Source organism: Bubalus bubalis, chromosome 16, assembly GCF_019923935.1.
Source record: "Bubalus bubalis isolate 160015118507 breed Murrah chromosome 16, NDDB_SH_1, whole genome shotgun sequence".
Taxonomy (NCBI): domain Eukaryota; kingdom Metazoa; phylum Chordata; class Mammalia; order Artiodactyla; family Bovidae; genus Bubalus; species Bubalus bubalis.
In genome coordinates, this window is record NC_059172.1 from 60,743,704 (window position 1) to 60,756,031 (window position 12,328).

Here is a 12,328-nt window from a genome sequence, read left to right on the forward strand (position 1 = left end):
CTCGTGGGTCCTAATTCTGGTTTGGCTTATTTGTTCTCAACTGACCCCCCTCTGCAAATATAGGCCTCTGAGCCCTAGTTTTTTAGGCTGTTGAATGGGCAGAGCTGAGCCCCCGGCTCTGCACATTAGGTATGATGCCCAGGCCCACACGGGGAGGGGAAGCAGCATTAAAACACAGGCTTTAGGGTGCAAGAGCCCGAAACACACGTTCTAGCCATCCTGGACAGGTCATCCTTAACTTCTCTAAGTTTTAATTTTCTCTAGCAAAGAAGAGGGAAAGAAAATGTCTATGTTTTAGGACGGTAATAAGGACTTAATAAAATTATATCTCTAAACTATCCAATAGAGTACAGCTACTGTATTATCTGTGCGTACATGCTAAGTTGCTTCAGTTGTGTCTGACTCTCTGCGACCTCATGGACTGTAGTCCGCCAGGCTCCTCTGTCCATGGGATTCTCCAGACAAGAATACTGGAGTGGGTTGTCACGCCCTCCTCCAGGGGATCTTCCTGAGCCAGGGGCTGAACCCGCATCTCCTATGTCTCCTGCATTGGCAGGCAGGATTTGTTTGTTTGTCTGTCTGTTTTACCACTAGCGCCACCTGGGAAGATGATATTATCTGTAACCAAAGCAAATTCACCCTCCTTGTTCATTTGCTCCACAACACACTGTAGCCTTCAGGAAGGCAGGGACCGCCCCTTGCACACAGTAGGTACTTCAAAACTTAGTGGATAAATGAATGAAGGAAGGATGGGACAAATCAGCCGCACAGGCTATTCTGGTATGTAGCGAACACAAGTCACTAGCCTGGCCAACCTCAGGGGGCAGGGCGTGGGCTGGAGGCGAGAATGGAATTGCTTTGGAGCAAATCTGGAGATCAAGTGTCCTGGGCTCTAAGGCGTCCATGAAGCTTCCTAGTCCCAGAACTCCAAAGCTCAGGAATGACTTTCTGTCTCTTTTCCTTACCAGGGCACTATGAGGGCATGAAGTGGGATGACCCAGGTCTGACTTATATTTCCAGAATACCCAGGTTCCTAATGGCAACAGACATGGGCCAGGACACCAGTGGGGGACCCAAGCTCCTGGAAGGGGGAACACAAGACCTTGCTCTGTGCTAACCCCAGCTCTGCAGCCTGTCCGGCCTAGTTGGATATGTCATCGGTTTAAACATCAGAAGAGGGCAGTCCCCCCGGGAAGCTTCGGGCATTCTAGAAACTAGGGCCTTAAATAAAATCCACGAAATCTCTGAGAGGCTGTTCCACATGCACAACTCCATTATGCCCTCACCTCTCCCCGCTGTACATATAGCAGGGGCTGTTGGCTCTATAGGTACACTGGAAACATCCTCTTGACCAAAGGACGCATCAGGGATCCTCAAGATCCCATCCGCTCAGCAAGGCAGCTGCACCCCATTCTTATTCCTTTCTTACCATATCAGCCTGCCCCTTCCCCTCTCACCTACCTAGTCAGGGGAAAGGATACCCTCCAAGGGCATGGCGAAGACCACGATGGCGCAGTGTTAGTAACCACCATCACCACTGACTGAGCGCTTACTCCATGCAAGGCCTATGCTGAGAGCTTTCCACGGATCATCAAATTAAATCCTCACAACATCTCTTGTACGACAGCATCGTTGCTCTCACATTTCCAAGGAGGGAACGGGCTTAGGCAAAGTTAGGCAACCTGCCCAAGCTCATAAAACGTGGAAGTGATGGGACGAGATAGGACTTGAATCTAGACGTCTGACACCAGGTCCCAAGTGCTCCGAATACCCTGAATGTCACACTCAAGACTTTGGGTTCCAAAGGTCCCGCTTCCTTGAAACCTGCAAGACAAACCTGAACCGCGCTATCAGGGCCCCAGCTTGCTTGGTGAATAAAGCCCTCGAGAGCTCATCCTCCCTGAGGAGCCATCTGCACATCTGCCTTTCCTGCTGTGGGTTCTCACAGGCTCTCTGGCCTGGCCCCCAAACACCAGCATTGGCCCCATCCTTTATGTTCAGGTCGCACACAGGGAGCTGTCCTGAGTCCCCTACATGCGGACGTGTTAAGTCACTTCAGTCGTGTCCGACTCTGTGCGACCCTATGGACTGCAGCCCACCAGGCTCCTCTGTCCATGGGATTTTTCAGGCAAGAATACTGGAGTGGGTTGCCGTGCCCTCCTCCAGGAGATCTTCTCAACCCAGGGACTGAAGCTGCATCTCCTGTGTCTCCTGCGTTGGCAGGCGGGTTCTTTACCACTAATGCCACCTGTGAAGCCTCTGAGTCTCCTACATATGAATTGAAAGAGCTGAAGGTTCCTTCAGCTCAATTCCAAGGCTGCCGCACTGAGATCTCCCACCTCCCCCACAGGGCCTGCTGCAGATTGCCCCAGCCCCCTCGCCCTCAGCTCAGCAGCTGAGGTATCTCCCCTGCCCTCTAATTAATGCCACCCGATCCCATCTGTTGCCCCCAGGCCTGTTCACGTCCCAAACGGGGATGTACAGTGGCTCGGACAACATTATGCTTTGTAAAACCCACTCCTAATTAGTTTGACTTTGAATGAAGAGGGTAATTATTTTTAAATTTATTAACTGCTGCCTGGCCAGAGAAGTTTCCAGATCAAGTGACACAGGGAAGCTATTTCTGTTCAGTGATGCAGCAATTTATATTACTGATCGGTCATTAAAACCTCTGGCACAAAACCACTTGTGTTTCCTGAGCCAAGATACTGTCCGTGTGTCAAATTTCAAACCCTGAGTATAAATTAAGCCATTAATGGTATTTATCAGTTTATCTGGACTTTTAAAGAACTACTTACTAATTTAAGACATTCCTGATATAGAACCCAAGTGGTGTGCTGGGCGCGCGTGTGTACGTGTGTGTATATGTGTTTTCTCGCTTTTTATTTTACTGAACAGTGTAAAAAAAATTCTGATGTGTAAATGAAGTACAGGCATCTTGGGGAGCTGCAGAGCTGTTAATTCCTGACTGCTCTGCAACCCAAACATTTTGGAAGCAGCAGTGTTTTGCAATATGTATTTGTCATAATATAAAAGGTGTAAAGTGATCTCTGTTTATCTCCTCAAAGTCTTAGCTGTAGCAAAACAGAAAACTGAAGTGTGACAACGAAGCCTGAGCCCAGCCCAAGCATAAGTGTGTCGTCCCTGAGCACCAGCTGGAGCCCACCAAGATCCTGGAGGGCGGGGACAAGGAAGGGTCACACCCACGGGGACAGAAGTCCTCCAGGGTAAGTGGAGGAGCTGAAAGGGTGAGCCCTGAAGATGATGTGTGTTTGGGGAAAATGGGATTGGAAATACTTTCTACTAAATTCATTCTGCAGTGTCAAGAATATCTGAGAAGCACCCCGATAACCCACCCCAATGCCATGCTACACGTCAGCTCTGTGAATTCCCCACATGGCAGGGCGGCCTTGGGCATGGAACTCCCAGACCCTGTCTATTTCAGGGATATTGTATACTATCTCCTGAGGGGCACACGGTCATCAGGGTATTGAGGATGCTTTATTAAATAGGTCACAGGGATCCAAAAGAGCTCTGCCCAGGACATGGCCATGAGCTACACAAGCTCTCCCTAAACTGTTCAGCCACAAACCCATGGACAATAGTAAGGCAATGAGTAGGCAGCTGGGGATTGGTAGAAAGAGCACTGAAGTCAGAGTTGGGTCAAGTTCCAGCTCTTCACTTCCTAGTGCTGGGCTTCTAGGCCTCCATGGTCTCATCTGTGAAATGGGTACAGTGGAAGAAAGTGTTTGATAAACATAGATATCAGAAACATAAGATGGCAATTCCATGACTTTACTCTCCCAGGGTCTCTTTCTTCTCAGAGCTTCATCCCTGCTCTCCTGTTCGCTCTCTTAAAGGATATCTGGTACCCCACTGGCTTCCCCCAGTCCGACAGCTTTAACATCACTTTCAGCATTTCTTATAACCAGGCCTCTCTCTTCCTCAGAGGCCCCCTTTCTTAGAACAGAGATGGCATCTAGATGTCATGCTGTATTTTTTCATGGATTATTAGGGGAGTCTGAGAACCCATCTGGGTTCTGCAGGTTCTACAGGTGTGTTCCCTATAGTACTGTCCCCAGGTCTGCCTGTCAGCAGAACTGCCTCGTTGCCAACCTGACGCTGATAATACGGCCACCACCACCTCTGTCCCCAGCTGAGGACAGCCTGCCCAACACCAGGAGGGGCCAAATGCTTCTCATGGCAAGGGAGCTTGCCCCTCGGTCACAGCCACGGGGGAAGGGAGCCCTTCTTAAAGCATCCACCTTGGTTTCTTCTGCACAATTTGGATGTAACTTGGAGATAAAGCAGAAGTAAGTCTGAGGGTTAAGACTCCAGTGGTTAAGACTTACTTCTAATGTAAGGGGCACAGGCTTGATCCCCGGTCAGGGAACACTGATTCCCACATGCCTGCTCCACAATACTGTCCCCAGCCCCCAAACAGGTCTGAAGGAGCCGGGCTCCACCTCTGCTACAGGAAGGATGGGCACTATACCCCTTTGCAGGTGAGAAGATCTGAAGGGCAGAAAGGACGAGGAACAAGGTTATCCACCTGCTAGACAGCAAAGTTAGATTCCACCCCCTCCCCAGCTTCTGACTCAAACTCCAGGTTCTTTCCAATCATTCTTGTTCAGTCTCTCCGTCATATCTGATGCGCCAGGCCTCCCTGTCCTCCACTATCTCCCAGAGTTTGCTCAGACTCATGTCCATTGAGTTGACGATGCCATCCGATCAATCTCATCCTCTGTCATCCCCTTCTCCTCCTGCCCTCAGTCTTTTCCCAGCATCAGGGTCTTTTCCAATGAGTTGACCTTTTGCATCAGGTGGCCAAAGTACTTGGAACTAATATTCTTTTCTGAAAAATGTCGGTCACTTTGAAGTACTCACTAATTTAATAAATCCTGGAAGGGCACTAGTCCTAAGACACCTCCTGGTTTTCAAAGCCCAATCAATACCAAACTCTAAAAACAGGTTGCAATGTCATTTACACCACTGAATTATACACTTTAAAGTTAAAATGGTAAATTTATATATCTTTTATGACAGTCTTAAAAATACACTAATATATCAAAAACTGGGGCTTCCCTGGTGGCTCAGAGGTTAAAGCATCTGCTTGCTATGTGGGAGACCTGGGTTCGATCCCGGGGTTGGGAAGATCCCCTGGAGAAAGAAACGGCAACCCACTCCAGTATTCTTGCCTGGTGAATCCCATGGATGGAGGAGCCTGGTGGGCTATAGTCCACGGGGTTGCAAAGAGTTGGACACGACTGAGTGACTTCACGTCACATATCAAAAACTACAGAACTGGATCCTTTAAACATGTGACCAGGATGTGAATTACATCTCACTAAAGTTGTCTGAAAAACAACATAGGGAGCACATCTGCGCTGCTCACTGCCATGTCCCAGTGGTGCCAGGCACACAGAAGGTGCTCAATAAGTGTGTGGGGGTCCTGTCTGTGAACGACATCCCCATCTGCTCACCCGGCAGGGACTCAGTCTCTTGCCCTGGCCCTGGCAGTTAGGGCAGCTTGCTCCCTGCTGCTGCAAATTTAATCTGGACAGACAGAATTAAGCTGCTTTGCAAAGCTGGCTCAGAGTTCAGTGTCCTCAGCCCCCAATTGGAATTCTCAGAGCAGGATTCTCAGTTACACGTGCGGTCCAGAGGCAATAAGAAATAGCCGGGAGTCTGGGAGACATGCGTCCTTCCCTGGCTTTTAAGAAAACCAGCTCTGGGATCCTGGGCAAAATCTTCTGGCCAAGTCCCCTTCTCTAGAACCGAGCCAGGGAGACACTGACTGGGCTCACAGCTCACCTAGCAAGTTCTGCTTAATGTCACAGGTCAGGGCAACACCAGCCCAGAGTGCATGATACCAGGACTATGACATACGTCTTCCACATGGAGAGGCTGATTTTAAGGGGCAGGAAGACAAGAAAATACTGATGGCGATCACGAACAGCAGCAGGAGCTGCCTGGTCTTCCTTCTTCCCTTCCGGCCCCGGTAGCAGCTCAGGGGCCTGCTTCCACAGAGGGCTGCCACCAGTCCCTCTTTCCCTGTGTGTCCGTCAGTCTCCACAAAGAGAGGGAATCTACTCTTCCATCCTTCGAACCTGGGGTTGACCTGTGCCTGCTGAGAGCAATGAACGATGCTGGAAGTGACGCTACGTGCTTCCAGCCTACCTTTTAAGAAGGCTGGCAGTTTCTGCTTCCTGAGTCTTGAAGCCCTGAGTGAGAGGTCCAGGCTGCTCTGCTGCAGAGACAGGCCACCGGGAGGAGGACTGGGAGGCAGATACGAGAGGGAGGGCGCCTTGTGGACACCCAGGCCCACACACCACCCAATGCAACCATGCGAGAGACCCCAAGTGAAAACTGCTCAGCTGAGCACAGTCACCTACAGAAACGTCTGATATGTTAACACAGTGTGGCTTTACTCTACTGTTAAGAGTGGTTTTCCTTGCATACCAATTGGTAACAAACACTCCTGCGGTGAATTATCAACACCGGAACTGGGGTGATATTTCAAACCCATAAATCAAGTCATGTCATCCTCCATTCAACACCCTCCAATGGACCGTTTTGCCCATTTTCTACAAATGTTTGTGTAGGTGTGTGTGTGTGCACAGTGTGTGTGTGTTACTGAGTCATAATTCATATACAATATGATACACCATTCACGCTTTTCAAGGACAAAGTCAGTACTTTTTAATGTATTCAGAGATGCACAACCATCACCACATTTTAGAAGATTCTAATCACCCCAAAAAGAAACTCCATACCCATTAGCATTTACCATTTCCTCCCAAATCTCCCAGCCCCTTACTAATTTACTTTCTGTCTGGAGATTCGCCTATTCTGGATGTTTCATATAAGCAGAATCATACAACACATGGCCTTTGTGACTGGATTCTTCCACTGAGCATAATGTTTTTAGGATTCCTCTTTAAAATGTTTAGAATGTATCAGCATTTCATTCCTTTTTATAGATGAGTAATACTCCATTGTATGGATAAACTACATTCTGTGTATCCATTCACCAGTAGGTAGACACTGAGTTATATCTACCTTTTTGGCTATTATAAAAATGCCGTTAAGAACAACTTATGTGCAAGTTTTTGTGTAGATATATGTTTTCATATACACAGGAGTGGAATTCCTGGGTCAGAGTACCTGTTTACCTTTTTGAGGAACTGCCTGTTTTCCGGGGCTGCACCATTTTAACTCCCACCAGCAGTGTACGAGGGTTCTGATTTTTCCACAATCTCAACAACACTTCTCACTGCCTGCATTTTTACTAAGCTACATCTTGGTGGGTGTAAAGCATTTAGTATCTCATTGTGATTTTGATTTGTAGTTCCCCGATGGCTAATGATGTCAAGCATCTTTTCGTGCGCTCAATGACTATTTGTTTATTTTGGAGACATGTCTATTCAGTCAGATCCTCTGCACAGTTTTTGCTTGGGTTATTTGTATTTTTATTCGAGTCATAAGAGTTCCTGATATTTTCAAACTGAAGGTTTCTAATCAGATGTATGATTTGCAAATATTTTACCCTCCCCTCCCCAACCCCAACAATGGACTCTTGGCACACGCAGAATAAAATCCAAATTCCGTGCCAGGATTGAGAGACCCACCTGATTTCTGACCTCATCTCCCACCACTCTCTGCACCTCACTGCCTGCCCCCTACCACCACACTGCTCTTCCACGAACCTGTCAAATTCAACCCACGTGCAGGAGTGTGTGTTCCCTTTACTCAGATCTTTTCCCCCGAAACCTTTAAGTAACTAACTCACTTTCCAACTTTACGGCTGGGCTCAGATGTCACCCTCTGAGAGAAGACTGACCATCTGATCTAAAATACCCCTGTCCTCCCTTATCCTGCTATATTTTTTCTCACTTGTGCTTATTACAGCCTGGCATTATTACTACACAATCATGTGCCTATTGCCCTACTGGAATCTCAGTTCCATGAAGAATGCTATCTGTCTCATATGTTACTAGACCTTAAAGACCCCAACAGTTCCCAGCATATTACAGGAACTCAATAAATATTTATTAAATTAAATGCATCTACTACTATTTATCGAACACTTGTTATGAGCCAAGCGTTCCCCTAAACACTCCAAATAAAATATCTTATTTAATCTCAACAAATCTATGCTACACGGTAGATGCTAGTGTTACCCTACTTTTCCAACAGCTGCTGCTGCTGCTGCTGCTGCTAAGTCGCTTCAGTCGTGTCCGACTCTGTGGGACCCCATAGACAGCAGCCCACCAGGCTCCCCCGTCCCTGGGATTCTCCAGGCAAGAACACTGGAGTGGGTTGCCATTTCCTTCTCCAATGCATGAAAGTGAAAAGTGAAAGGGAAGTCGCTCAGTCGTGTCCGACTCTTCGCGACCCCATGGACTGCAGCCCACCAGGCTCCTCCATCCATGGGATTTGGAAACCCAAATTAAGAGAGCTTAAGTAACTGATTCATGGCTCCACGAACAGTAAATGGCAGTGTCAGGATCAAACCAGTACCATTCCTGTCCCCACTACTCACTTCAGCAAGTCACTTACCCTCCTTTGAATCTCGGTTTCCTTATCCATGACACGGAAGTAGCTTTCTACTTTACAGAGTTATGGAAAGATTGGCTAACTGAGATCAGGTAAAGCACCAAGAACAGGGCCTGGCATGTTGTGAACGCTCAGTAAGTGTGAGCTACAATGATGAAGATGACGCCAAGTACCATGATGAGATGACGCTGATGCTATGAAATCAATGGTTTGAGATCACAGCAATATCACTGTTGGATAATATTGTTCACATGCACGCCTGTGGACAGACTGCTTTCTTTTAGACAATGACTAGACTCTTGCAGACGGAGGGACAGCCCACTGGGCCGCACAAAGGCTTCAGAGTTAGACAACATCACTGACTTTCTAAAGCCTCTGAAAGTACCAGCATCTCCATGGAGATGGGCTCCAAGTGGCCTATTAGAGACAGAGACCTTGGCCTGAACCAGGGCAGCTGTTCTTCTGGAGCAAAGTCATACTTATAAGTTCCTGCCCAGCCAGCTCCACAAGCAAGGGTAGCTGAAGATGGCACAAACCACCCCACTCACAGCTCCCCAGGGAAACAAGGGCCAAGATACTCACATCCATGCGCCATCACAGTGCAGGACCTGGAGGATGGGGTCACTCACTCACCAGTATGGGTCTGCCTGTGCGTCTCCAGGGCTTCCTCCTTCGAGAACTGGGCACCACACTGATCGCAGACAAAGGCTTTGGCACCCGCTGAAACAAAGGGGAGGCAGTTACCTTATTATTAACAGTGACACTGCATTAGGAAAAGGGGTCCTGGGCTAAAATCGTGCAGGTGGACCCCGGGGGAAGGGGCTGAACATCTGTGAAGATCTCAAGTCAGGGATAACCCATGGCCCCAGAGCCAGCCTGGCCCCACCTCCAAGATGTGATCACCCACCCAACTGAGCTCCCAAATGCCCCCACCGAGGGCTCTCCCAGACGGAAGAGGGAACAGAACCAGAACAGCCATAACAAACAGCGAAGGGATCCGGGAGAGATGTGCAAGAACAAGGGGGATCCTGAGGGGCTGGCACCCAGTGAGGGATGGAAAGGAGTCCCTGATAGTGTGAGGGGAAACATGCCCTGCTGCCCAGACTATACGGGGGGAAAAAGAAACTGCTGACACATCAGTACCTGGATAATTCCCTAACTGAGTATGCCTGGGGGCTTCCCTGGAGGCTCAGATGCTAAAGAATCTGCCTGCAAGGCAGGAGACCCAGGTTCCACCCCTGTGTCAGGAAGAGCCCCTGGAGACGGAAATGGCAACTCACTCCAGGATTCTTGCCTGGGAAACCTCATGGACAGAGGAGCCTGTGGGCTACAGTCTGTGGGACTGGAGAGAGTTGGACACATCTGAGTAACTAACACTTCCACTTTCTGTGTGTCTAAAACCAAACTGTCCAGACTTTCCTGGTGGTCCAGTGTCTAGGCTTCCAATGCAGGGTGCTCGGGTTCAATCCCTGGTCAAGGAACTAGATCCCACATGCCACAACTAAGAGTCAGAATGTGTCAAAGAAGTTCGAAGGTCTGCAGCTAAGACCTGGAGCAGCCAAATAAATAAATAAACGTAGGGATTTTTAAAAAGTCAAACCAAACCACATCTACCAAAAAATAAACTTAAAATATTAAACTGTCTACCCCCCAGGCACCACCGGCAGCTAACAATTTAAAATCTCTGAATGACTCTCCTTCAGAATTAAGTCCACAGCCCACAGGGTAACTCACAAAGCCCTTCCCGCGCTTCTCTCTCCTGCTTCTTCTCTCGCTCCTCATCCTCGTTCCCTGGTCTCCAGCCCTCCTGAGAAGCTCTGGTCCCCTGGAGGAGCTCCGCACTTCCACACTGTGAGCTCTCTGAGCATCCTTCTGTACCGCCTCTGGCTCTGACAGTCCACCCCTCTCCCTAGCCCCACAGTACATCATTAGCTCCCACCCTTGCCCCGGGTCTGGTGAGGGGGCCCCTCTCCAGCCTCCCACAGCACCCTGTTTGTTCCAGGTCGCGGTCTCACCAGGCTCTCTCCTAAATGCCTGTGGACCCGTCTCCAGCTCCCCGAGGGAGGAAGTAAGTCATCGCATGCACAGTTGTATCTGCTTAACACCCAGTGGGAATGAATGACTATACATATCTGTGGAATAAACAAAATCAGTTCAGTGCAATTCAATTGGATCAGCTTTTTGGGAACCATTTTTACAAGCATCAAAATTAACAGTGCCACAATGTGACGATGACTTTTTACCACTTGCTAATGCTTTCAAGGCTCTGTTACTTCATCTAGGGGGCACCCGTCACAAGCTTTGGCAGGTTTCCCTCCAAATGTCTTCTAGATGCATCTCGCCCCCTGCATGTCGATAACCACTGCCCCTACCAAGGCCCTTGTGGTTCGTGCCCAGAACACTGGATGACTCGAGGAGGACTACCACACCACAAGCCGCCCTCTGATCCACCCAACAGAGGCAGGTTCCTGATTCCTCACACTTCCTTGCTCAAAAGTATACAACGGCTCACAATTTGCACTGACTCTAAACTCCTCCTTGGGCGTCCCTGGTGGCTCAGCTGGTAAAGAATCTGCCTGCAATGCGGCAGAGCTGGGTTGGATCCCTGGGTTGGGAAGATCCCCTAGAGAAGGGAATGGTTACCCACTCCAGTATTCTGGCCTGGAGAATTCCATGGACTGTACAGTCCATGGGGTCGCAAAGAGTCGGACACAACTGAGCGACTTTCACTAAACTCCTCTACTTGGCTTTCAAGGTGTTCCATCAGCTCACCCGGTCAGCTGTCCAACTCCACTGGGAACTGTCCTTGCCAGCCCTCTCCGGGCTTCGTGGGGCCCTACTGGGTCACAGTGACCGAGCAACGCCTCTCTTCATTCCTGTCCATTCCAGTCCTAGCCCATTTCCAAGACCAAAGTACACATGTGCCAAACACGCCAGCCCCTCGCGGCTCTGCCCTTTCCAATCTGCTATCTGCTGCTGCGCTTTGCTCCTTTCGACGAGTCTGAGCACTTCTTTTAAGTGTGCCTGTGTTTTAGGTTTGTATTGAAGTTGTGTGAGAGGCAGAGCTATTTCTTTCACACATTTATAGCAGAAAGCAGTCTAGTGCTGTTTGCAAACCACCTCAGATGTCCTGGTGGGCTACATTTCTTGGGGTTGCGAGAGTCACACAAGACTTAAGCAACTAAACAACATCAGAGCATATACCAGGCGTCAGGCAGGGTATTTGGCATGTATCGTTTCATTTACTCCTAACAAGCTTTTAAAGCACATAGTGTGATTACCCCCATTCAGCGGATGATTCAACTCAAGTCCAGAGAGGTCGAGGAGCTTCTTCAACGTCACACAGCGGCTAACTGCAGCGGTGGACTCGAACACAGGCAGCCCGACTTCAGAGCCTTTCCTCTGAACCCCTGTACCCTTCAGCCTCCCCAGGGTTTCATCTGCAAAGATGCCTCATGAATATGAAGGTGGGCTCTAGACTTTCTCCCCCTACAAAAAATCCAATGTATCCCTTTTATACCTCAAAGTTTTGTGTAAAATTCTAGTCAGGAAGAAAAAGTTCCACTGCTTTTCAGTTCAGTCACTCAGTCGTGTCCAACTCTTTGCAAACCCATGAACCGCAGCACGTCAGACCTCCCTGTCCATCACCAACTCCTGGAGTTTACCCAAACTCATATCCATTGAGTAGGTGATGTCATCCAACCATCTCATCCTCTGTCAACCCCTTCTCCTCCTGCCCTCAATCTTTCCCAGCATCAGTGTCTTTTCA

At 48.9% G+C, this 12,328-nt stretch overlaps 1 protein-coding gene across 3 annotated transcripts in view; it reads right to left on the reverse strand.

The window, feature by feature from the left end:
• Positions 1-12,328, reverse strand: part of ZBTB16 (zinc finger and BTB domain containing 16) — a 208,293-nt gene that overhangs the window by 64,219 nt on the left and 131,746 nt on the right. For all 3 annotated transcript variants that reach the window (XM_025266867.3, XM_025266865.3, XM_025266866.3), the window contains exon 4: positions 9,193-9,279. In XM_025266867.3, the coding sequence (XP_025122652.3) occupies positions 9,193-9,279 (87 nt within the window). The remainder of the gene's footprint in view (positions 1-9,192; positions 9,280-12,328) is intronic.